A 25,782-nucleotide genomic window follows, 5' to 3' on the forward strand; every position below is an offset into this window, starting at 1 on the left:
AAGCAGTGTTTTACTTCAATTCACAGAAAGTTTAAGAGTAAATTGTTAAATTTTTTTCAAGTTCTTGTTGCGTTATTGGCGGTGACACATCTTTAGATTACGTTTTGGGCTGGATTCTCCTATGTACATTTCAACACAATACATTTTCGAGACAAATAAACTTTAAGACAAATAAACAATGCGTCAAAGGGCACCAAATATATCGACCTGCCAAGATGTTAATTTCTTCAAGCCTCACCAAAGACAGATATAAATGTTCGAGGTCATGTGTGACACGATGGATCTTTCAGAGCTTAAACAATGCTCTTCTTTTTTGGCAAGTGGCAGGTCGGCAGGAGACGGATGGACGGTGAGGAAAAAGTGAGGGCAGAACGCTTCAGGAACACTTTTTCATGCACATCAGCAGATCCATCCTGATGGCGATGCGGGTGTGCCAGCCCAGCGGCAGCAGGCGGATGTAACGAGCAATGATGGGTGGGCGCAGCAGGTTCTGCACCGTTGAGGAGCGATCAGAGTTCCCATAGAAGACCTGAAGAGAAGAAAGCAAACGGGGTGTAAATCAACAGATTTCATTGTTATGCTTTTGCTCATTCACCAACGTTACATGTTGATTCAGCACAGTAACTAGTAATCTACGAATAAGTCATTATGAATTCTAAAACCTTCCGAACATTTACAGCAGAAACCACTTTCTGTATGAAATGTGTCAGTGCAAGTAGGAGCAAACTGTGACATACAGTGCAGACAGAGGAAGGTCGGGAGTTACTGTGTAAAGAATGGGATGGAGACATCTTTCACATTACCTGAATACAGTTTTGTGTACCTACCCTGTTGTTCCCTGTCTGGTCTTTGTAATAGACCCAGTTGAGAGTTTCCACAGTTCGGTACTGGACGCTGTACTTGGTAATCCACTCATCGGCATCACAGCGGCCCTGAGTGAGGATGCCAGACACCACGCCCTCTTCCTTCAGGTCGATCTGGAGCCACTGGTGCTGGTCATTGAACTTGGACAGCCATGCACACCTGCCGAGAACAAACATGAATTATTTTTCTCCCCCCCCTCTGATAAATGCGCAGTATGTGACATGTATTAGAGATAAGAGAGGATTGCCAAGACTCACCCAAATCCTTGGTTGTTAAGGCGAGCCTTGTTGGAGACCCAGGAGGAGTACCAGCCAGTGTACTGATCCATATTGGAGCAGCTGATCTGGTCTGCGGTTACAGATCCAGATTCAAACCCAAGGGCTCTGTGGTATGGACATTCTGTGGAGGACAGTCGAAGGTTTACTGTTTAATTTAGTCTTTGAAATCACTTGAAATTAAGAGAATCTAAAGCCTGTATTTGACCTGAGCTGCAGTGACTGGATACTTTCCTGTTTTTCCATGTTTGACTCAAAAGGTATTTGTTCTCTCGTGAGGTTATTCTGCCCAACGTTACTGCTTGAGGTGATCTAGCTTATTGTGAGCTTTGATACCAGGAAAGCTTGTGTGATAAGGCGGGAAAAGATGATCAGGGTATTATCTGATGTGTGCTTCCTTGCACACTATCATGCTACTTTGTGAAGGGCACGCCCTATTTTGAGCTCCCTAATCTGCTCTTCTCATTCCCGCGTAGGTAATGAGATTATCTGAATGGCATTTGTCGTTCCAAAGCATTTGCTTGAATTTCCTTCGGGATCAATAAAGTATCTATCTATCTATTTATCTATCTTCCAGGCTTCTTCAGCGCAGTTGACAATGCAAACCCCTTTTATTTCAAAGTAAGTGAGTGGCTAAAAAACGATAATGTCAAGATACTAGATGGGGATTGCTCATCAGAGCAGTCTGAGCTGAGAGTTAGGCAGAGGGGATATGAGGACACAGCCAGCTAACATTAGTGGTGAGATCTATCAAACCATCTGGAACCAACAGAGTGCCCACAGACTCCGAAACAAAACCACAGGATCCCCTCTGCCCATCGTTAATCTTAATGCTCATGACGTTCGCCTGCATGTCATCGCCCTTCACACCTGCCTGACAAATAAAGAACATCCAGCATCTGTCTAATTAACACAGACAGGGTAAAACAAGTCAAATCTGATCAGGTGACCCTGGTTGCTTCCGAACCTGGGATGCAGTTCAGTGAGTCACCCTGAGGTGGTGGCGTTGGGGTTGACGGGACAGGTGAGAAGGCAGTGGGGATGCGTGTCGGAGAATCAGCAGATTCACAGTCACAGGTGCAGGCTTTAACGCTCCCCGTCCATGTCTCAATCTCCTGCTGCTCCTCCACCTGCAGCGCCTCCTCCACCTGCAGCGCCTCCTCCACCTGCAGCTCCTCCTCCACCTGCAGCTCCTCCTCCTGGACAGCCACCTCCTCCTCCTCCTCCTGAAGAACATCCAAGGAGGAGTGAATCCAAGGTCGTTCTCGAAATCAGTTAAAATCACATTTCATACCTCTATTAAGGTTGCTGTCTTACCTCCTGGGAATGAACGGTGATCAGGGCTGTGCCAATACAAAAGCAAAGGGTAGAATAAATCAACCCAAAATGGAATTTCACAGAAAATAAGAAGAAAATAAGAAAAAAGGAGGAGGAAATTCCAGGGGAAAATGAACTCACCGTGTGAGACGTAAACTTGTGAAATGTTTAAAGCCATTTGTACAACTTAACAGACATTTCTAATGACTCAGTCTACACGTGCAGAAGGAGCCTGCAACGGTGTAAAACAAAGAGAAAAACCTTGCTGAACCAGCACAAATACCGAATAGCCAATTAGCCTCTTCACAGAGAAGCATGGCCGACTCTTAATTGCAGCAACATTTCTATGCAGTACTTCACACCTGTGCTCGTTACCTGTGTAACCATCATCGTGTCTACATAAGGAAATATCATCACCAGAACAATGAGTATATCCCTAACTTTTCAAGACAGGCTCTGTTAATAATGTCCCTCGTGTAGGTGTATGGTGACTTACCCTGAGATAGAAGGAGGAGGAACAGCACAGTAGCACACCAGCGCAGAGCAGTGACCTCCATCTTCTTCTTCAGCGGTGCTGGAATGGTATGTGTGTGATACCCAGCACTGGTGGACAGGATTACTGTAATCCACTGGCCTGTCATGGCCTTATCTAAGACTCTTTAGTGACCCTTAGACAGCTCTATTGTACTGCACCTGTACTTCTGTAAATGCCATCACCTGAACAGTCAAAAGTGACTCTTGATAGCAGTGATGCATTTCAGGTCCATACGACCCTCTCACACAAGAGACTGAGTGTTGCTGCATCTCATTACCCTGCAGGATGTTTGAGTCTTGGCTTTTAGAGCCACTGTTGGGAATGTTTTTCAATCTTTGGCAGTTTCTTTTTGTCCAGATTTGATGCTATGGTCAACAGGTGCAAGCTGAGTCCTCTGGCTTTTCTCAACCTGAAGTTACTGTCTTGAGAGGGAACAAGAGAAAATCGTCCTAGATGAATTTGGGAGGCTTTTGAGGCTAAACACTGGCACAATCAGCTGTGCTCTGGCATCGGTTTACTTCTAAGCATGAGCTCGTCAGCCATTTAGTGAGTAAGCGTGCCAACCCTAAAGCCCTGACGTCAGCTGGGTGATCAGTGTGTCTGACTTCCACAGAGGAGGGACGTCTTTTCCTAAATGAGAAAGGACGCGGGCAAGTGTGAGTTCACTTCCAGCAATTTTTTTTTCTTTTTTTTTTATGCCAAAGAAGGTAAAAATTTCAAACCTTAACCAAACTTTATCAGTCACACAAAGATTACTCAGCCATTTTCTGAAACAGTTGGAGTGCCTGTTGCTAAATTACTGAAAGTAACTTAGTTCATATAATATTCTTAATGTTATAAAAATAAAAGTAAAAAATAAAAAGAAGAAGAAGAGAAGAACTTTCCTCTTCTCTAAGATTCAAATCTCTCCCTCCTCGAAGGGAAAAAGCCAGACTCTTCCTGGTTTTTCCTTTATTTAGCCATAGACATATGTATTATATATATATTTTATATGTCTATGTATTGAACATTCAAGTTATGCTTGTGAGAAGTTTTAAATAGGCGTAACCTTGTGGTGTGATTGCTGGCTATAACAGCCAATAATATTTAAGCCAATGAGTTAAAGCGTCAAAAAGGCGGGGATTATCAAAGTATGTGAACCAATGGAAATTGTCAGGAACGCCTCGGTAACCAATAAAATGCTTGATTTCAACTGGCCGTGTTACAGGGTGTTACTAGTATTGGGCAGCTCATTTCTTCAGAGGGGAATACAGTGTTGTTATTATTCAAGGTAAGTAGTTTAGATAATATCTTATTTGGCTTTTGTAAAAATATGTGCTTTAAACCTGTTGACATTTCCCTTTCCAAACAAGCCCAGGGGGTGGCAAAGAATGCTAATGCTAATCACTGAATTACGGTGTTAACGGTACTTCCGTTACAGTGTGTTGATAGCGGTTCAGATGGTTGCAATGGGATTTTTTTTTTTTTTTTTTTTTTTTTGTCTAATTAAGCGTTATTATTATTTATTAATGGTCAGAATAACTGACAATAAAATATTACAGTGTCATATGATTTGTGTCAGTATAATGTGACGATTTAAGATTAAAAAGAATATGTTGTTTCTGCTAATCTGTTCAGATAGAATGTGAGACAGTGTGCCGTTAATCTTAAACAAATGGAAGCAGAGCACATATGAAGGGCAACTTCTTGACCTACTGACAGCTTTTATTACTTTAATTCAGCAAGGGCTGTTCTTTTGCCAAACGCTTTATGAGATTGCTTGATCTAATTCAGTCAAATTTGACATGGGTAACTGTTATTATGTATTTTATTTGGCTTAAGTTGTAAAAAAAAAAAAAAGATTGGCTGCATCATTCTTCCGTTAGGAAGTCTTATTATTCGCTCTTCTGAAAGCTTTTTGTCTCTTTCATGCAGCTGTCTCTAACCGCCCACTGCTTCCCCTCATCATTTCAGTCACACCTCTGTTTTTTTTGTTTTTTTTGTCATCTTTTCATTTCAGATGCAGTTCATGCTTCTGTTTAGTCGACAAGGCAAGCTCAGGCTTCAGAAATGGTACGTGCCTTTGTCTGATAAGGAGAAAAAGAAGATCACCAGAGAGCTGGTGCAGACCGTCCTGGCTCGGAAGCCAAAAATGTGCAGCTTTCTGGAGTGGAGAGACCTAAAGGTTGTATACAAGAGGTGGGTAGTAAATGGACATGAACGTTTTCTGGCTGTGCGCTCACAAAACGGAACATTCTCTCGCTCTCCTGGGCAATTCGCAGACCTATCATTCATATACATGGTTCACTTGGGGAGTCGTTGTGGCCCTCAGACTACAATTAGAACAGGTATTAATTTTTCCTCATTGTGTCCTGTTGCCGTGCCAACAGACAAAGCATGTAAACTATTGGTGAACCCAGGGTGACCCGACAGGGAGAGACGAAAACAGGGACTTGGGGTGCTGAATAAGACATGGGTTTGTTTACCTTCTACAGAATTTTAGACAATAAAACATTGAGTGGGCACTTATTGGATTCTATTAAGGTAAGGCTATTAAGTGTTATTAAAAAGTGATTAGGGCTGCTCACACTGTTGCAGATTTAAAGGACAAGACCGTTTTTTGACATTGGGCCCTTGATTTCACATTATAACATGATGTTCTACTCACCCCTGCTTGTTGTTGGTAATTTGGAGCTGTTCCGAAGATATTCGAGAGGCGTCTGGCTGCTCTCTTGAGATATTCGGCCATGAAACGGTTTCCTATGGGCAATGTTATACAGGCACAAACTATGCTGTTTATAATTTATTAATTACTGTACACTAGCACTGATAACGTGGAGGTGCGTCGCTTACATAAAAAAATCCGGGTTACTGTAATTTTGAATTTTAGCCGAATGAATAAATAGGCAGCAGGTCTGTGGGCTGTCTGTGGCAGTAGCACGACGATGACGTCAGTAACACCCACTTTACGACAAAAATTCAAAATTACAGTAACCCGGATTTTTTTAAGTAAGCGACGCACCTCCACGTTATCAGTGCTAGTGTACAGTAATTAATAAATTATAAACAGCGTAGTTTGTGCCTGTATAACGTTGCCCATAGGAAACCGTTTCATGGCCGAATATCTCAAGAGAGCAGCCAGACGCCTCGCGAATATCTTCGGAACAGCTCCAAATGTTCAACAACAAGCAGGGGTGAGTAGAACATCATGTTATAATGTGAAATCAAGGGCCCAATGTCAAAAAAACGGTCTTGTCCTTTAAGCATCTTTTATTCCACAGAGAAAGACAGCGACACAGATTTTTTTTTTTTCCATGGTTGATATGTACACCTGAGCCTTAGTCCACAAAGTGGAGAAAGAGCTTGGTGTTGATTGTTGGATTGCTTGAATAAGGAAAATGTGAAACTAAACAATGGACAATCTCCTGTGTATAATCCCAACAATTTAAAGCGATTCAATTAGGCCACCTCTTTTTGTTTGATTGCTTATTTACAGGCCACTTAATAAAAGCCTGGGTACTTTAGCGATCAAAATTCTTCTGATGCAAATTGGAACCCATCTGATGTGTCAAAATTGAGCCACGATCACAGTAAAAGCTGCATTTATTGGCAGTGTTGCTAATGTTTTCTGCTGATTTGGTTGATGTTTTGCACTGAGGAAGCCTCTGAGCTTTCAGCCTTAAGTCAAAGGCAACACTATGCAAAAAAACAGATTTTTATCAAAGACCAATTGATTCATTGGAACAATGTCTGATTGTACCTTCAAGCTGCCAAAGGCAACAAAAAGATGCATATTATTCTGAGAACCTGCACTACATTGACTCTGCTCTTGTTTCAAACTTCCTACAGCCACGCACACTGGCATGAGTCAGCCACAATTTAAAAAATGCTTCCTCACTTCTGCGTATCACAGGCAGTTGAACAACCCAACTGAGCCTTTTGTGTTTCCTGAGCTTGGCTCTGTATTGCACTCATTAGCACAAACCGCACACAATTGTGACATGGACCATGAAGAAAGTTTCAGGATCAAATGAGTCCAGTACCAGCAAAAAGCCGCCATTCTGTCTGTTTGAAATGTGGGAAAGTCCTAAATGCTTGTTGGTCGAAAATCTAATTTGCAGTACTTTTTTGCCCAGACGCTCTTCTGGCAACAAAGGATCAACTGACCAACTCCTTTATTAGCCAATCATCACATGCTTAAAGAGTGCCTTTGGGATTATCAGGGATAAAGAACCATGGCAGAATGGGCCTCAACTGATTCAGCATTCTCCATCTAGCTCCTGGCTTTTAAATGAACGCCATGCAGTTCACACAGTAAACCGACGTCTTGTTAATAACTTTGAAGTGCTTTCTCAGCACCATCTAAGTGGGAAAGGAGACGATATAAATTTCACACAAGGTTCCCGTATAAGTGACCCGTAAAGTAGACTTTTCTTGCATTCTTTTTTCTGGTTGACGTTGCAGTTTGTTGGCTTGTCGAGCTGAAGTTGGTTGGCTTGCTGTTGTGTTGCAGATATGCCAGCCTGTACTTCTGCTGTGCCATAGAGGACCAGGACAACGAGCTCATCACGCTGGAGATCATCCACAGATATGTAGAGCTGCTGGATAAATACTTTGGCAGTGTGCGTTTGTGCTTTCTGGACCCCAGTTTTCCCTAGTTTTATATTACGTGCAACCATGATATGTTTACTTTTCCGTATGTTTGCCATCTGTTGAACTTGGACTCAAAAATACTGTAAGAAGTGAGATTGTTAAATCTTTGTTTAACAGGTTTGTGAGCTTGACATCATATTCAACTTTGAGAAGGCCTATTTTATTCTGGATGAGTTCTTGCTGGGTGGGGAGGCTCAGGAGACGTCAAAAAAGAATGTGCTGAAGGCCATTGAGCAGGCCGACCTGCTGCAGGAGGTGAGATGTTTAACAAATTCAATGTTTAAATGATAGTCTGTTCGTACTTCTGTGGAATTTTCTCTATTTTTCCAATAATCTGTAATCTGCCCCTCTCTTTCCTTTAAATTGTATTCAATACCGTAGACAGTGAATATGTTAAAAAAAACACCTTCTTATTTGTAGAGGGAACCCTCTTTGGAAAGTTTTCCAGGAAGTCCAAAGTAGACTTGAAGTGCAAAGTGAAAATGGTATAGGAAATGAATGAATGAATGGATAGATGGAAATCCACTGAGAGACATATCAAATATGTTCATAGTTAATACAAAGGCTGAAGACTCTTTTTAAGAAGAATCTGAGAAATTTGCACACATTTGTAGTTCCACTTCCAGGAGAAACGATCCCAAGCGCCGCTCGGTTCCCCAGGCGGCCGAAACGATGTACAATGAGCGTCACGCACACACCTACCATTCAACATCAGAAAAGTGTGTGCAGGTGCTACTAGACATTCCGTTTGGATAGGCCATAAATCCAGCTCTACCGTATTTGCTCCATTCATTTTTCACCTTTTTAAAAGAAAATCCACAGAAAAGATGGAAAACCCTGATACACCTGAGAAAATGGCCTGTGAGTGGTGAGAGCAATATATTGGGATTGAATCATAAATGGTTGCACTGAACTTTGTTCTCACAGCAAAGTAAGTCAAAGATGGAGTCAGATACTGAAAATGATATACGTTCGTGTGAAAAAAGAAAGTACACCTCCTTTCAGTTCTAGGTTTTTTTTTAAATTATTATTTTGGTCCTAAATGTAGCAGCAGATCTACCGACTGCAAAAGAAAAGTATCTAGGAGATGCAGTGGTCCAGTCAAAGTCCGGACCTCAACCTGGTTGAAATGCTATGATGGGACCGTTTATTTGGGTTCTGCATTAACAAATCCCACAAACCTCAATTAACTGTAGGAAACCTACCATGTAAAGAAAAATTATTTGACGAAAGAGGCTGATAACATCACACAGAAAATGATTACTACAAGTTTTTGAAGCTAAAGCTGCTTTCACAAACTACGGAATCATGGAGTATACATAGTTTTTCACACACTGCTTCTGCACGTTGTGTTAATCTTTGTTGAATTAATAATTATACGCTGTAATACACCATGTGTATGTAACTCCGGCTGTATTTAGCTCATTTTAAGGCCTGCTATACATCATCTCAACATGATGTATAATAACCTTAGAACTGAAAGAGGGTGACTTTTTTTTTTTTTTTTTTTGGTGACATGTTCGTACATAATTGTAAATGTTGCTCCAAGTTGGGAGAGAAGTTCAGATCTGTGTTGCTCCTCCAATGTTTTTGATGTGGATCATAAATGGTGTGTTTTTTTTAGGGTTGTCTGTTGAATTTCACTGTACTTCCTTCCCAATAAGAAAAGAAAATTAAGAAATTTGGACCTTGCTACTTTTAACCTTCACTAGAGTTGCCTTACCCGCCGCGTATATAGAGTTTCTGTCTCACTGTTTTTCACTTCAGCTCGCCGTAGTGGGTGGAGGGGGAGTGAGGACTGCTTTCTTATGCATTTTCTCGTGTTATTTTTTTTTGTTTCTTGTCACGCTCCTCACGGTACTATGTGTGTTTTGCATGTAGTTTGCTTTGATCTCTTATCTTGATTGCTGCTGACACATTGTTCTCTATTTGCTTGTGTATTCTTCACTCCTGTGATTTGCAGAATATAGACTTTCAGACGCGTCTGTTTGCAGGTACAGTTTGTCAGACTCCAAATAAACCGTGCTGTAGTTTTAGCTCAGTAGCTTTAGATAGACTGTAGAATCCCCAACACAATGCTGAGAGCCAGCAGAGAGAACACACCAGCAACGGCAATATTTCAAGTGACTGAAGTACGCCATGAATGTTGAAGTTGCCAGTGTGTTTTTCTGCCTAATACTATCCTTATAGCAACCCTCATATCTCTTGAGGTACCTGTTTATTCTAGGTACTAACCAGTCTCTCTTCAAGGCAACATGTGAGTATACCCGTTCTCCTGTTTACAGAGTGCCTCGGGTCTAAATGGGTTAACGTTAACGGGAGTCATTTTGTTCTCAGGAGAAAGTTACATTTCAGTCTTCAGCGCTCCGTCAGACCCGGTTCATACTGTAGGTGGAAGAGAGCAGAGCTCACGTTGCAGCCTAGAAACAAAGTGTGATTGTCTGCATTGCTGAGAGCACACAAATGCTACTGTCCTTGACTTGAATATCATTAAAGCTGCTTTTCAGCTTAAGTAAATGGGAATATATCTGCCAAGTTTGGCTTTTAATGTGATGCTGTATTTAAGAAAAAAAAAACTTAAACATATTACATATTGGATGTCTTTGCCCTGTTATCAGACATCAACAAGATATATGATAGTAGAGGTTCGGTTAGACTGTTTTTCTTTTTAAATCTTTCAAATCACTGAAAAGTGATTGGTTGTAGATTCTCAGGTACGCAGCCCACAGTGGCCCCAAGAACCTCACTGATGAAGTGAATATGTAAAATGCATACTTAAGGGTGCCATAGGTCTGATCAGTCAGGCTGATGAGTTAGCTGCATTTATTTGCACAACATTTTCAGTCAGCTAGTTCTCCAAAAGGCCACAGCAAATTAGTTCTGGGAAGGGAAATAAAAAAAGCAACCCGTGAACATCCACTGGAGAAAAGCACTGTTATTTGTAGAGAAACTAGGCTGCCGATCTTCACAAGTTAGTATTTCTGGCAGGCACAAAACCTTACAAATATGTCAGGAAGTAAGTAAGGCTCTATAAAGCAAAATGCTAAAAGTTCTGCCAGAAGTCACCACGATGAACGGTATATGAATTAACAAAGATAACTGTTCTGCTTTTTTTATGTTTGACCAATCCATCTTCATCATGTGTAAGATTACTCAGGATTGGGCAGCCAAGTTGAAGCCCACCTGGGAATTTAAATTGGCTCAAAGTTTTAGTGAAGAAGAATGGGGAATAAAGATGGGAAGTATTAGGAAATCTTAGTGAGGTCCATCATTGTCAGCTGTAAAGTAGCTGCCCAGACAAGTCCATAATGTCTTGGAACCAACTGTGAAGCTGTTCATTGATTTACAGTCAGTTGGACCATCAAGTACCCAGACTGTAGACAACATACTGTGCTGTGGCCATAAAATGGTTATGGTAAGCTCTAAGTGTGTTTTGTTTTTTTTCTTTTTGAGTGTTTGGAGTGACAAGATGTTCTCTGACTTGAAAACCTCGAGTAGGCCAAGCCAAGCTTACACTGAGGGGAAGAGAGAAAAGGGTATCTGATTGGCTCAATTCTGTATTTCTAGAGCCAGAATGAAGACTGGGGAAGTTTGCCGAATGAGGAGATCTTGTAAAGGTCCTTGACTCTATCCATGCCTTCATCCAGGCAATTGGTAACAAGTGGACTGGTGCAGTCAGTCAGCATGGGTTTTCTAGCTCTGCGTGCTGTGAACTTCTACCTGCATGTACCTTTGTTAGTCTGACTGTCCCATAACTCTGAGTGAAACAAACATGACACACTGGAAGGGTCATAGTGGGCATGACCTCAAACTTGATTGTTTAAGACATGCCTGAAAACACTCACTAACGGGCAGCACAGTCCTACGCTTTTCAGCTTCACCAGAGCTGTTGGTGACCTTGCTTTTGCTTATTGATTAGATATTTACAGAAAATCAGAATTTTTTTGTTTTCTTTATCATTGATGCACATGATTATCTGCAAAAATCTATCATTTTTGAGGAGTAATTTAGAGCGAAAGGGCTATGCTGCCTGTGTTGTGACCAGCCTGTTATACTAACAGCAATGAATGAAATTGCTCCGATTGCTAATTTCTGAACAATATCACTAAGTTAGAAACTGTATTTGACACTTTTTTTTTCTACTTTATATTTATTCTTCTCTTTTACACTTGATGGTATCTGATCCAAAATAATCATTTTTACTCCAAAAATCTCTAATGCCAATGTGATAAATGAAATGTTCATTTCTTACTCCGTGAGAACATGGAAAAAAAAGACAATCGAGTCTCGATCTGTGTCTCAAAACCTGCTGACTTTCCATCATTAAACAGACACGAGTACAAAGAAAATTACTCCAAGTTACCATGGTTACATGCACGGTTAAGTCGAGCTCCGGTTATAGCTAAACTGTGCCATATAATTGGCACACCGACCTCGTCACAGTATACGTGCACAGGAGCGGAGTTGAGTTATTAACCTAAGTACGTCCGACGGCACAACGCTGTGGAAATGTGTGAATAAACATTCAAGACATTCTGCCGCCTAAAACTTTCCCTGTGGGAGATCATGGTACATGTAGCTTACAGCTGAATTCAGATGACGCTCTGGTTATAAAATCTGGATTTTATTAGAGCAGAGGGACGCTCTGGAAATCCCTTAAATGATCGCACGTTGTCTTAAAGGGGCTGATTTTCTGTCTAAGTTTCTCACGCGTTTAGCCGTCTGACAAAAGTAACGGTAAGAAAATACGTAAATGAGAGCAACTTTATTGGGAATAAATAACCTGACATACACAGCTTGATTTTGTACTATTTCAGTGGGATTAACATTTTAAGAAAAAATTAAAAAAGTAAAGCTTTGGTCCCTTTTTAATTTTTCTACTTTCCTGTAGACGTGCTTCGTTGTCTTTAGAACGCCGCAACACACTCAAAATACATTTGGTGACACACAGAGAATGAAAGTAAAGCTTATGGAATGAATAAGTAATAAATAAGTTGTTAAATATTCTACAATCGGCAATTAACTGATGACAGGTGAGATTTCAGGATTGGGTATAAAAACAGAAGCGTCCACCACTTAGTCTTTCCAAGCAAGGATGAGTCATGGCTCCCCACTTTGTGTGAGGAAAAAAAACAAATTCTCCTATGTAAAATTGTAATGAATCTTGGTCTTTCAGCATACACAATGGATCATACTGGTAAAAGATTCATGGAGTTTTGGGAAATCTGTGTGAGGTCAAAGAAAAACTACAGTTAGATGTGCGTGACCTTCAAGCCCTCTAATGGCACTGCATGAGATCGGTAAACCACTGCCACCCAGCGCAGTCTGCCGCTGTTTCTCACAGTGTAATGGCATGGGTACCTCCCACAGACTGTGCCATAGATGCAGAGCTTATATTAGAATTTTGGAGAGACGGGTGCTGCCTTTGAGGAAACTTTTTTGTCCAAAGAGGTCTGTGGTTTCAGCAGGACGGTGCCACACCTCATTCGACACTACTTACGTGAGACCGTCTTCTACTGAAAACGTATGGCACATTAGGAAGATTGAATTCCAAAACCTGTTGAGCAGCTGAAATCTTGTATTCAGCAAGCGTAGATGCAGACTCCTCTCCCAAAACTCCGTTGATTAACATCCTCAGTTTCTGAGTGATTGAACAGTGTAATTAAAAGGAAGGGTGATGCAACACAATGGTAAACTTGGCTCTGCCTCAGCTTGTTTAGAACATTTTACCGGCATCGAGTACTACATGTGTTTTATGCTTTTTAAACATAATGAAGATGGGCCATGAAATGATTTCCTTTGTACTTGTGTCTGTAAAATAAAAGTTCAAACTAATTAACAAATTAAAGATTTAAAGTCATATTGGGGGGGAGGGACTTCTCAACCTGTCTGGAAATAGGATTTTTACCCATTTGGTGAGTTTTGCAGCTGCAGGATGGGGTGTGTTTTCAAGGTTACCCGGTGCAACAAGGCGGCTCCTTGCTGTGTTCGGAACCGTGTAGCTCCACCATGCGAAGGGAGGGAGAGTTCAGTTGATCCTTTTATTTGTCGGTTTTCTAATTTTCTAATTTCCATGACCCGATTAACAAAGAGGAAATTAAATCGACAGGAAAAAGAAAACCTGAATCATTTGTGGACCAAAAAAAAAAAGGAGCACAATCATTGTTTTTATTGTGGTGCCTCCTCTTAATATTGTTGTTGTTAGAATCAGAACAGCAATCAGATCCATCCACAAAAATGCTTCTGGTGCTGGAGTGGAGAGCCAATTTAACTCTGCAGAGTCCTTGACTGTGTAATTTGGTAATTAGGCTACGCAGCTGGAACTTTTAAAACACCACTGTGTTATAATGGGGGGTGCACAAGATGAGCAAAATCCATGCAGTGATTATTATGTTAAGAATAGAAAGTATATTACTTTGACATAATACAATTTGAGGTTGGTGCATTCCAAACACTGTGCAGTTGGGGGAGAAAAAAAAGTAAAACAGGCAATCCGGGGGCTTTAGAACAGATTTTTGAGTATTAGTAGGTGCACAGTGCACTAACTATCCAGAAAACATTCCACAGAGGATTTAGGGGAAGCTATTTTGATAAGCCTTTAATGAAATACTTAAAGGCTGTCCATTACTTTGGTTCCAGTGAGCAGATCTTCTTTTGGAATAATGAAGCCTCGCAGCTCAGCTCTGCGTGAGAGACGTCCCCGTGAACTGGGTGGAGTTGTTGAGGTGGCGCACAGTAAAACCTCCGGCTCCCTCAGCTCATCCTGTAGAAGTGTAGTACTGTCGCAGGTTGTCGGACTTGGTGGGAGTCGACAGGCTGTGCATCATTCTGTTTGTGCTTATGAAACTGTTTGCCTCACAGGTGTGATGGTCCCAAATATGGCCACAGAATCCTCTGGTCTTTTCCAGAATTAGGCCCGCTAAGGTGAATACTTTGTGTCTGTGGTTTTAGGCTGTCTGTACCACTAGAGCCCTGTAGTCTGAGTGTTTTTGTTGTGTCTATACATTTCTGTATGCGGTGTATCAGTCTGTGTGTAGCTCAGCTCTTGTTTCGTGAGGCGGTTATCACGGTCTCCTGTTCATAGAAGTAGTCTCTGTACAGCTGACGGGACATGATTGTGTTTAAAACAGAGTCTGTCTAAGTTTGTCTTTGTTTGCGTTTTAAATGTTTACATTTTAATCCACACTACTGTCCTCTATTGAGTGTTTTTTTTATATGCGTTATACATTTAGGTCGTGTTTGCACAACACATTGATATACCCAGAGTTAGATCAATTGAAGTGTGAGTGTGACAATGAGTCAGTGCACAGTTTAAAAGTAAGTGGTTCACACTTTTGGATTTTACTATATTTCCTTTTGCTCCCTCACTGAAGCGTGAGTACCTATTTCCAAATTAGGCAAAGCTTACCACTCAGGCTTTCCAATTTTCACTCCTTCAGCTAAGCTTTCCATCTCCAGCCTCAAATTGATATGTTATAAAATAATATATATAAATCTAACAAGACTATTTCTTGCCTGAGGAAACGGAAAAAGAGAGCATAGTATGTCTTGAAATGTTGTCTCTTGCCTGCTGCTCTGTTGTCCTGCATGTCCTGTGGGTGAAGTGTGTGAACCCCATGCCACGTCGTCTTCTAAGCTGTTTGCATTTCTCTTCCCCAGCCCCGTCATGAGTACTTTAATGTGCCTGTGTACTGATTGGCTGCCATCGCTGCTGCTGCTGCTGCTGCTGCTGCTATCCACCCTGCATGCTGAGCGCCTCAGTGCTTGGCACCTTTCTTTCTGCCCTCTGAGCACCTGACATTGTCATTGGTTTGACAATGTAACAATACTATTGTCCAACGTAATCTTAGAACTACCAGAAATGAAAGGAAGCGAGGATATTTAGCCTGGATTTGGCAAAATGTTCTGATAGACACAGACAAGAAGCTCAGTGTCCTTTTTACTGGGACATGAAAACATTACTCACTGTTGAATGAGTCATTGTACAATTCATGACGATGTATTGTTACATGCCTGTCATTGGTCTACTGAATTATGTATCATTTAAACAGCTAAACGTCTCGTTAATATTATCACAGTTAAGTTCTACCCCTGGAAAAAATGATGGAGTCACCACAGTTGGAGGATATTCATTCAGCTTCAGGCACAAAATGATTTAATGAGATGATTTAATAGCTGAAGTTTTGTTTTAATTTCAGATGGAGTAGAGACTAAATGGAACAGGGATAACTCAGTTGTATAAAAAGCTCTGAAATCTGCTGGAATTCGCTCTCTTAAAACAAAAACCTGCACAAGTCTAAATATGCAAATGAGTCTGCAGTTAAAAAAGAAAGCTTCCCGAGTTTAATGAGCTGTTGCACCTGGCTGATTGGCAGAAAACATGGCCCCAAACAAGAGAGCTGTCAGTGGAAACAATGGGAAGGATTATAAAACACGATAATTCAACTGGAAGGGATTGGGGAGGTTGTAAAAGGGAAAGATACAAGCCAACCCAGGGAGACGCCAAAGCTTCGGGACAAATAACTCAGCGAGCATCAGGCCTGAAAACAGAAAAACTGGGATGAAAAACAAATGGGCAGAAACGGGAATCAGTGTCTGTGACCGAACTACATGAAACCAGCGGAAGATAATGGGATTTACATCCAGAAAAGCCAAATGTAAGCCATCACTAACATCTAAACGGAAGAGAGGGAGGCTATAGTGGGCTGAAGAGAAGCAGTCGCTGACTGTCAGGAGGCAACACCCGATTAAACATTCTGAGGGAAAATTCCTAAAACCCTTTTCTTTTGTAAGTGTGTTTTGCAAAGCTAGAAAGTTCAGCTATTAAACACATTGCCTTTTGTCATATTTGTTTTGAATTAACTTATTTCATTACAAAATAAAAAAGCTGAATGCACATCCTCAAAGTGCGGTGATTCCACAGCTTTTACCAGGGATTGTAGCAGGTTTGCATCATGTGTTTGCCATGGCTCAAAATGGGATGTTTGACATTTATTTTAAACAAAGAAGAGTTCCATCTTCTTTTTTAAAACCTCCAAAACTTTCGCTGCCTCTCTTTGCCTCTAACGGGGAGCTTAAAGCTGAGAGGAGATTTAGTAAGTGGAAATGAATTACATTTACTTTTTCTTTGGCTTAAATAAAGTCTGTACTCCATTCTGTACTGCCTCTTCCAAAATCCTGGCATTGGGCAACACTTTTGGGTCAGGATGGCACATGATTAAAGGCCTCTAGTTTGAACCACATATTTCTGATTGAATACGACATATTAGATCAGTGCTTTTTATTCAGGATGGATGTTATATGACAGAAATGCCCATTTCTTTGTCTGTTCACCTGTGCTACTGCCCCTCGCTGTGTGGGGAGAGTCTGCCCCCTGTTGCAGAGGTTGTAGTGCAGTTGCACAAGAGGGTCTGTGTTTATCTGCACAAAATGCTTTCAAGACCCCAGTATTTTTTTTTTACTCAAAAATGAAATATTTGAAAAGCAGAATACGATCGTGTGAATCTTTGACCTTTAGTTACTTCTGGTAATACCCAAAAGGAGCTTTGGATTGGTGGCCTCACAGGTCATGCTTTTGTCAGCCACGTCATTTGCTTTCTGTTCCTTCACCATGTCTTTTCTTGATTGCTCACATTTGTTTTTTGGTTTTTTTCTAACTTTGTATCAGTTGTCTTTGACCTGTCCTTGATATGATTTCTGGGAATCATGATAAGAGCTTGAAAATGAAAAACAAACCTGTACTCGGACTATAGCAAACACTAAAGGTCCCAGTAGTTTTTAAATCACTTTCTGTTACTTCACCGAGTTGCTAACTTTGCTGTTGAAACTTGCGCAGACTGTGATTGCATGTTTTTTCTTAAGGTAAGTGGTATAAGTGGGATTACGCTAAATTATTTTTGCACTTTGCACAGATTGAGGCATCTTTTTTGCCATATCAATGTAACATACAGGTGAAATTAATCTAAATAATTAACCTTACGAGTCTTTTATCAATCAAGAAGGCGCACAGACTAAGCACTAAAAAACTTTCTATGTGATTGTTCTTTTTCATCTGTGTCCTAATAAAGATGAGTGGCAGCAATGAACCATCCTAATAATCTGAATGATACATTTAGCACTAGAAAGAAGAAATAAATGTTTGACAATTATTTGAGCTTTAAGCTCACCGGTGTCTTCCTTTTATACCGCCTGTCTCTCCCTGAGTCTATGACGTTTCCTTGCCATGTAGCGACTGCTGAATGCAGGCTGACCTTTGCTGCAGCTGTGTTCATCTGTGTCAGACGCAAACCGATTGTGTCGAGACTAATTTGCTTTGCAGATTAAGACGTTCGGCCTCCATAAGAGCCGGTAAGGAATTCCTCATTTAAGGAAAACAAGAAAAAGGTGAATAGGATTAGTGATGTTTCAGGGTCGTTGAGTTTTTTTTTCCCCCACTGAAAACATACACTCGCTCTAAAGAAGCTATTGTGTAGAAATGTGTTGTTTTTCTCCTTTCTGTCTCACTGCTCTGATGAAACTCCTCTCTTTATCTTTGTGCTGAACCTTGTTTTAGGATTCCAAAGTAAGTGCCTCTCCTTCTTTCTGCCACACACCATCAGTGCTCATGATTTCTGGGACAAAAATCAACAGAAGTACACCTCTGTGAATATCAGAAGATTATATCATTTAAAGCTGCAGTGCATTACAGTGATAGCATTATTTATAAATCAGCAGAGTATTTTTCTTTTGTGAGCAATCGAAACTAAATACTTTCAAAGACTTCATTATTATATTCCAAAGTGAGAGTGGGTCAAACAAAACAGATTTCTTATTTATCGCATTTCATGAACATTGTCAGAAAATCATGTTTTGGACTATGGGCCACATCTCTCTTCATGGGATAGATTTTACTTGGTAGGACACTGCGTTCTCACTCAATTGTTATAGCTCCAACAGAAAATTACGATTGTGAGATTTCAAAAAGGAAAAGGTATAGAAACATCAGTCACCAACTAAAGAAATTGCCAAAAAACATAGTTCAGGTGGAATTTAAAAAAAAAGAAGAGTCATTACCACTAATCTGAATCATCAAGAATGGATTCTTAGGAGCATGTTTAACATGGACGTGGCCAGGAGTTCGGGGGCGAAGGCATAGTCTCTACAATGATGCACGGAGGTGTGAGAATAATGATTTAAAGCTACACTAGAGAAAAATTAGTATTAGTATAGTATAGTTGACTGCCTGTGGATAAACCAAAATACCTGTTAACAATTTAGCGAAAACTGTTTCAAACACTTAATTTGTCATCTTCTTTTGGTTTGTTTGTATATTTAGTCATGACTGCTCATTTAACAAAGAAACAAACACTACGCTCCAACGTTGCCATCCCTGGCTTTGACTTGAAAGCAGCTAGAAAGCTTAAAGAATAACCTCAAAGGATGGTGTCAACTTGTCCAGGATGTAAGTGCAGTGAAGCATCTCGACTCAATTCACCAATTCACAACAAATGTGAGTGGCCAGTTATGAATTTAAAGTCCAGTTCTGCTAAAAATCGAGTTGTTTTTTGGTCTTCTAACACGTCTATAAGATGTTTCCTGCAGAGCACCAATGAAAGTCTGAGAAAGGCAAGGTCATTATGAGGAGGAACCAGCACCAACCAATCTTATACTTGCAGGGTGGGGCTGTACAATTAATTTGTATGCGATGTGAGAAACTGAAGAGAAGTTAGCGCAGGCTAGATGGAGAAAACGGAGCCATGGCACTCTGTGCGAGGCAGTGAGAAAGTTGCTAGCTTGCACCACGAGCTCTGGAAACTATGTGCTGGAAAGGGAAAGGAACCGGGCAAACCTGCCAGCTCGCAGTGCAAACTCAGCTGATGGGTGGAGATGTGGGCCGGAGGGCCATTTTCACAGGTATCCCAGTCACTGAATGAGGAAAGGGGGGTAGAGTCAAATCAAGCAATTATAAATTAATGAATTGGGTTTTTTTTTTTTTTTGCAAATAATTCGAAATGTACAATTTGGAGATACTATAAATTAGACTGTTTTGGAAAGTACTCCCTTCTTTTGTATCAAGCATATTAAAATTGACAAGAAAATGTACAGGCCAGTTGTTTAATCAGTCAAGAGTTTGACTCTTTCATCTTGTTTTATTGGATGTATAATCATTATAATTAATATATATATATGCAGAATATTTTTTTTTTGCTAGTGCATATGAATATAAAGGTGATTTATGTAGCTTTAACAGCTTTTTTTCAGAATCAATCGCAATATTAAACATAGTGTCAATATTGTGTTATAAATCACTAAGTAAATCACTGAGTGGGTCGCTCAGTATGAGCCGGTTGTTCTTTTACGTGCTTTAATTTGATTCAATAAAAATGTAAAAACTTTACCTTTAATGCAACTTTTTGAAGGTTTCTCTTTACTACCAATGTATCGTTGTTGAAAGTGACAAAAGTGACAAAGTGGGTGAACAAACGGGGATGCAAACAATATATGAAATGTATATAAATGTAAGCCATCTTTAATTTGTTGACATAAGAGCAGGCAAGTGGTGTCCCATGTACGTGTGTGCACAGTTGGAAGTGTAGTTGGTGTGTGGCTCACGGATCACTTCACTGGTGCTGTGGTTCTTCTCTCCCCTCACAGGAAGCGGAAACCCCCCGCAGCGTGCTGGAAGAAATTGGACTCACATAAACGCTGTCCTCATCAGAATCCACTGTCCCCACACCCCTTCCCCTGCCGGCTACCCTGCCATATGTAGCGGAAAACTCCGGTTCACCTTTGAGAAAACGCAGTTACAAACACACACTCACACACTTAGATGGTTTTCTTGTGCATCAGTGTTTCAGGTTTTTTTTCTACTTTTTTATTGACAACGTAGCACTTTTTACGCGTGTCCTGCTGAGTTATCGGTTTGTTCAGTGTGAGGAACGTGACCAACCGTTCCTGAGACAGAAATGCACCGCAAAATCTAGTGTTGCACCACTCGACACAAAGATGCTGTACTGAGTGAATTTCTGCTTGATTTCAGTGTGACCACAGCTGATCTGCGAATTAAAGGCAGAATCTCAAGTGTGTTGGTCAACCTTTCAGATCAGACTCTATCATAAAGGGAAGTCAAAAGTATTACAGAACCAAAGAGCAATGTTTCATCTCACCTTTTATTCCTTTGACATTTCATTGTGATTATCCTGAACTTAGTGATGGACTACAGTTTTACATATTTATCAGTTAAAATCCACTCACTGTGCTTACACTGGAATGAACCGCTGCAGTCTGAACTTGTACAACTGCGAAGTGGCTTAAAAATGAGTTTACAGGCCCAACTCTTACAGCATATTTGGACTGTTTGGTGTTTGGTTGATCTTGAATTGTTGAATGCCTTGAACCACTGACCGATGTCCATATTTAAAAAAAAAAGAAAAAAAGAGGCTATATAACTGTGTTATGACAGGTGTGTTTTCATGCCAGTGCAGTGTGGCAGGAAAACACACTGCGTTGGTTGGCAGCAAGTTTACTTTTTCCTTAATGTTTACTACTGTGACTCTCTCTTATTTATCTTTTATTTAAACTGAATCATAGATGCTCCATTTGAATCAGGATTCTTTGACCTGCCTCACAAAGCTTTTCTGCTCGAAAACAGCTGGTTGCTGCTGGACAGAGCTCCCCCGCCCCCTACGTTTAACTTCACACACTTTAGTTTGATTTAAAAAATTCAAACCGAAAAAAACATAGACTGATACAGCTTTAACCTTACTCTTAATAAGGCTTGACTGAATGATTTGGATATTAATAAAATGGGGCTATAGTGTTTACTATGAATCACCGTTTAATACAATAATATCATCAGTGTTAGTCTTGAGGAACAAACCTGCGTTACTCATTCACAGAAAGGGTTTTATAATGTGCCTCGAGCCTTTTTGGCCTGTGGCGGCCACGTTTGATCCTGTAGTATGTAGCCACCTATTTACCGCTGTGAACAAAAGAAGAGCTCAAATGAGCCTGCATGACGAAGAGCAATTACAATGTTCTTCATGTGTTGAAACTGTCACTTTAAGCCACTTTATTGGAAAAATTCCTGTTAAAATATTTAGCATTAAATACCTTGCACACAGGACTGTAGGAATACATTTAAACTAACTTGTGTCTGTATTTTGTGTTTTCTTGCACTATACCGCATCACGTGTCAGACCTGTTTTTACATGTTGAAACACGTAAATCTTGCCATTCCCACTTTTTCTAGAACTTCATATGAGCATTTTCTTGTTTAACTGATATGTGACTTGAGAGAATTTACGACCGTCTGTATTGTGTATAAAGTAAAATATACAGTTATGTTCAACATAAGGGGGAAAAGTTGTGCTTTTCTTGTCATGTTCAGCAATAAAGGGCCCTCGTGGAGCAGAAAGAGAGTCAAGAACTGAGAGTTTCCTCTCTTTTCTCCCTCATGCTTTACCGATGACTCGAAGGAGTGAACTGTAGTGTTGTAGGTTTAATGGAAAAAGAAAATGTGTTACACAGTGTTACACGATGTTCAGATTAAACTTTTTTTTCCCTCTTGAAATGCTCCGTAAATGCAAGATTGATGTGTATGAAGCAGAGAAGCAGCAGAGAGAAAGGATTTTTTTTATTCAGAATGTAATAAAATATGATGACACACGTACTGCAGTTTGCATTAGAGTAAAAACTATTTGGGAATTAGACCCTTCTTTCAGAGCCAAGTCTGATATAAACTCCCAAAAATAGCTTGTTGGGAATGGCATGTCTCCTCTGAATTTACAAGTCGAGATCTGCAGAGAAGGCCATGCTTTTGGACACAAAGAACAGAAATATGTTTAGTCATTCGTTGATTTATTTTTGATAAAACACACGGGACCCACAGCCCGTTGCTACATTGAGCTTAATTCTATCCAGTAATACTTAACAGCATTTAGTAAAGTGATATCAAAACATGCTTTATCATGTATATATTTAAAAAGAAAAAGAAAGTTGGCTCAGGCCGTTGTAGAGTAAAAAAATATATATATATATTTGATTGGTTTACTAGTCGCACGAAATCCTCCAGAAGTCCAAGAAAATATCACTGGTTTTGATTCATGCTGATGTCTGAAGGATGATAAAGGCACATAAAAGTCCATTCGTCACAAACAGCTTTTACTTTTTGTTTTCTTTATCTCAGGTTTTTACTCGTTAAGATGCTTTTTGTGTCTAAAAGGTACCTTGACAACGATCCCGTGTAACCTTTGAAGGAAAAGGCAGCAAATGCTTTGCACATTCGAGAAGCTCTGGTAACGCTGGTTTTGCTGTAACAGTCTTACTTGGTCTGGTTTGACCGGAAACTCATAGCAGCTGATGTGAGCTAACAGTATTAAACCATCAAACTGCTCTTTAACAAACATGGCTGAGTCAGTTTCCCAAGCTTAAACTTACTGATGATATCCTGTGGTAACTCTTCATTTTCAGAAACCAGTCCTATAATAAAACACTGCAATGTTTCTGACCTTAAAGGTGGGGGAGTCTGTGTTATCACTCTAACTGTCCTCCTTTAGCATCTCTTCAATCTCTCTGTCCCAGTTTTCATCATGGTTCTCACTATCAGCCAAGATGTCGTATTCCCGAAGCTCCTCCTGTAACTCTTTCTCCCAGTCTGCAGTCTCCTCTGCAACACGAACAAAACCAGCCAATTAAACGCTAATAAACTGGTCCACCAACGTATAATAACCCAGGTTAACCCAAACACCTACCCTGCTGTGAGTTTGGGTGCTCCCTCTGGTCCAAAACCAGCTGTTTCATTCCTTTGCATAGCTCGTCCTTATTTATCGTGCACGAGCCAAAAGCCTCACTGATGAACTCGGCCGCCGGCGGACTGGTGGAGATCTCCTCATTCTTGATGTGACACAAAAAGGAGGTCAGATTGTCAGAAGTAGTCCACTCGCTGCTTAATAAGCAAACTTCTTGGCCATGTTATACTCTGAAAGCAATTGGATTACCTCGTTTGATTTGAGACTGTGAACGGCTGGGGTTGACTGACGCTTAACCGCATCTGTAAAGAAAAACAGGGCATCATCTTTCAGGTGTATTTGTAGTGATATTTATACTCTTTCAAGCCACGTGATATTTATTAAAATCACAAAACCGCTGTGCTCACAGAGTTGCTAAGGAGAACTCTTAATTTTTGTCACACTTTAGACTGATATATAGACATTAAAGACACGCATACTGATGAAATTATCCGAACTGAATGCGTTTCAGTTGACTGCACCTTTCTGATTAGGAGCTTCGGTTTTGGCAGCCTGGTGTGCTACCAGAGCAGTGAGCTGAGCTGCCTGTTTTATCAAAGACACACGGTAGAAGTAATTCTTCCAGAAGATTTCCTCCTTCACCCTAAAATGAAAAACACGAATTAGAAATGAAACAATAAACGCGCTCTTATTGCTGGGATGCACAAGACGAAAACACAGGGCAACAAAGTTAATATGCAAGTCAAATGTTCTCACTCTTTGGGGACCAGATGGAAGCGCATCTTCCTGAGGAGCTCGTCCTCCTCCAGCATCACCATGGCGACCGGATACGTTTGCTCGAAGTCGAAATGGAACTGCACACCAGCAGGAGGGTCTCGCAGAAAATTTCTTTTGTCCTGCCATCATACGAAATAAAATGCGAGCTTCAATTGCTTTGGCAATATAATGACATAGTTGGGTTAAAGATTGTGCTTTCATGAAGATACTTACAGCTGAGAGAGCCACAATCTGCTCATGTAAAGTCTCCTCCTCATCATCATAACCAACCCATGGTGGCACAGCAGCACCTAGAAGGAGTAAGTATAAAAGTATAAAAAGGACCAGAAATGTTTTACTTATCAACCAAAATGTAATTTGAAGATATTCACATCGAAAGAGGATGAAAGGTTTAGAAATGACAGCTTTTTAAATGTATCGAACCCTCTTTTTCAGGGTCTGTTTGACCGTCTTTTTACGCCCTTAGTTTTGTCTTCAGCAAGGTGTTACTTTCAAAAACTCTTGGGTTGTCTGGCATGCTTGATAACTTTGCCACAGTTGGACGCATCTGCGTTGACAGTGCACCCCTATTGACTTGAGAAATCATCCGGACGCTTCTATCGCATCATCATTAAACACTAGTGGCCCAGTGCCTGTTGGGATCCATGCATCCCCATGCTATCAAACTCCCTTCGTGTGTTTTACAGATCAGATCATGTTGTACACTTGGGATTACGAGCCTTCTCCGTATTTTTTTCCCCTCCAGTCAGTCTGAAAAATTCAAAGAGGCCTAATTGATAAATACTTCCTTCAATTTAGATGTAAATGGATTCAAACTGAGGTTTAGAATCTGCACTTTAAGCCCATTTTCAATATCTAACTCTTATTTGAGTACATTTTGGTGAAGAGCTACAATAGAAACAGTGTTCGTATACAAATAGTTGGTATATTCTTGAGATACTTGCCAAATTCTTTTGCCTTTTTTTCCTGCACAAACTTCTGTTGCTCTTTCTGGAAATCACCCAATATGGTCTGAGGGAAGAAAACATTTACTCAAACATTTCGAAATAATTTAGCACAAAGAAGGTTTACTAAACTACGAAGGGAAAAGCTATTACCTTATCAATAATTTCATTTAGTTTCCCCTCCTCCACGCTTTTCTTGAGGGTTTGGGCTGTTCCAACAACAGAGTCAGATAGTTTCTTAGAGGCACTGCTGGCAAAAGTATACATGTAACCTACAAAGAAAGCGGGTATCATTAGCATCACTGGAATTAAATTCATCTTCCGGCAAAGGGAAATGGGCACATTCGGGAAAGTCTACCTTTACAACTCTTACAGCGCTTTGTCAAAACTCACCACTGAAACCCTTGGCTTTTTCTAAAAGCTGAGTATCTTTAAGAGGAGCCTGTTTCTTTTCACAAACATTTGTCGGTTTGTTGTCTTCCTTTCCACCAACGGCAGACTTGCTCTCTTCTTCAACTTGGCCATTTTCGCTCTCTATTCCAAGCCAGGTCCCCCAGTTCTTTAACATACTTTAAATAATTTCCCCAAAATGTCAAATAAACTCCTTGAGATCCTCTTATGGTGATTATTGTTTCATATGTCGATATTTTTTTTATAGTTTGTTACCTGGTGACGTTTACCAACTCCCTAACTTCCGCGAATCGGTGGAA

General features: G+C 40.5%; 3 protein-coding genes across 8 annotated transcripts; 1 reads left to right on the forward strand and 2 right to left on the reverse strand.

The window, feature by feature from the left end:
• Nucleotides 1-82: 82 nt before the first annotated feature.
• Nucleotides 83-3,013, reverse strand: LOC142400964 (retinoschisin-like). Its single transcript, XM_075486207.1, has 6 exons — nucleotides 2,953-3,013; nucleotides 2,457-2,482; nucleotides 2,107-2,356; nucleotides 1,122-1,263; nucleotides 828-1,023; nucleotides 83-529 (listed from the first exon to the last, which is right to left on the reverse strand). The coding sequence occupies exons 1-6, from the start codon at nucleotides 3,011-3,013 to the stop codon at nucleotides 377-379; spliced, it is 828 nt and encodes a 275-aa protein (XP_075342322.1). The 3' UTR covers nucleotides 83-376.
• Nucleotides 3,014-4,191: 1,178 nt separating this feature from the next.
• Nucleotides 4,192-22,022, forward strand: LOC142400120 (AP-1 complex subunit sigma-2). 4 transcript variants are annotated; one of them, XM_075484763.1, is made up of 8 exons: nucleotides 4,192-4,261; nucleotides 4,991-5,169; nucleotides 7,484-7,592; nucleotides 7,741-7,878; nucleotides 9,587-9,617; nucleotides 14,485-14,547; nucleotides 15,283-18,184; nucleotides 20,257-22,022. In XM_075484763.1, exons 2-6 carry the CDS (start codon nucleotides 4,991-4,993, stop codon nucleotides 14,535-14,537), a joined length of 510 nt encoding a protein of 169 aa, XP_075340878.1. In that variant the 5' UTR covers nucleotides 4,192-4,261; the 3' UTR covers nucleotides 14,538-14,547; nucleotides 15,283-18,184; nucleotides 20,257-22,022. The 4 variants fall into 4 exon arrangements, with proteins under 4 accessions (XP_075340878.1, XP_075340880.1, XP_075340879.1 ...); XM_075484765.1 differs by lacking the exons at nucleotides 9,587-9,617; nucleotides 14,485-14,547; XM_075484764.1 differs by lacking the exons at nucleotides 9,587-9,617; nucleotides 14,485-14,547; nucleotides 15,283-18,184.
• Nucleotides 20,148-25,776, reverse strand: LOC142400119 (synapse-associated protein 1-like). 3 transcript variants are annotated; one of them, XM_075484760.1, is made up of 10 exons: nucleotides 25,466-25,772; nucleotides 25,226-25,344; nucleotides 25,073-25,139; nucleotides 24,342-24,418; nucleotides 24,108-24,247; nucleotides 23,873-23,994; nucleotides 23,601-23,653; nucleotides 23,355-23,496; nucleotides 23,112-23,269; nucleotides 20,148-20,280 (listed from the first exon to the last, which is right to left on the reverse strand). In XM_075484760.1, exons 1-9 carry the CDS (start codon nucleotides 25,638-25,640, stop codon nucleotides 23,142-23,144), a joined length of 1,023 nt encoding a protein of 340 aa, XP_075340875.1. In that variant the 5' UTR covers nucleotides 25,641-25,772; the 3' UTR covers nucleotides 20,148-20,280; nucleotides 23,112-23,141. The 3 variants fall into 3 exon arrangements, with proteins under 3 accessions (XP_075340875.1, XP_075340876.1, XP_075340874.1); XM_075484761.1 differs by lacking the exon at nucleotides 20,148-20,280 and having other exon boundaries at nucleotides 22,445-23,269; nucleotides 25,739-25,776; XM_075484759.1 differs by lacking the exon at nucleotides 20,148-20,280 and having other exon boundaries at nucleotides 22,445-23,269.
• Between the last annotated feature and the right edge of the window lie 6 nt (nucleotides 25,777-25,782).

Source organism: Odontesthes bonariensis, chromosome 15, assembly GCF_027942865.1.
Source record: "Odontesthes bonariensis isolate fOdoBon6 chromosome 15, fOdoBon6.hap1, whole genome shotgun sequence".
Classification (NCBI taxonomy): domain Eukaryota; kingdom Metazoa; phylum Chordata; class Actinopteri; order Atheriniformes; family Atherinopsidae; genus Odontesthes; species Odontesthes bonariensis.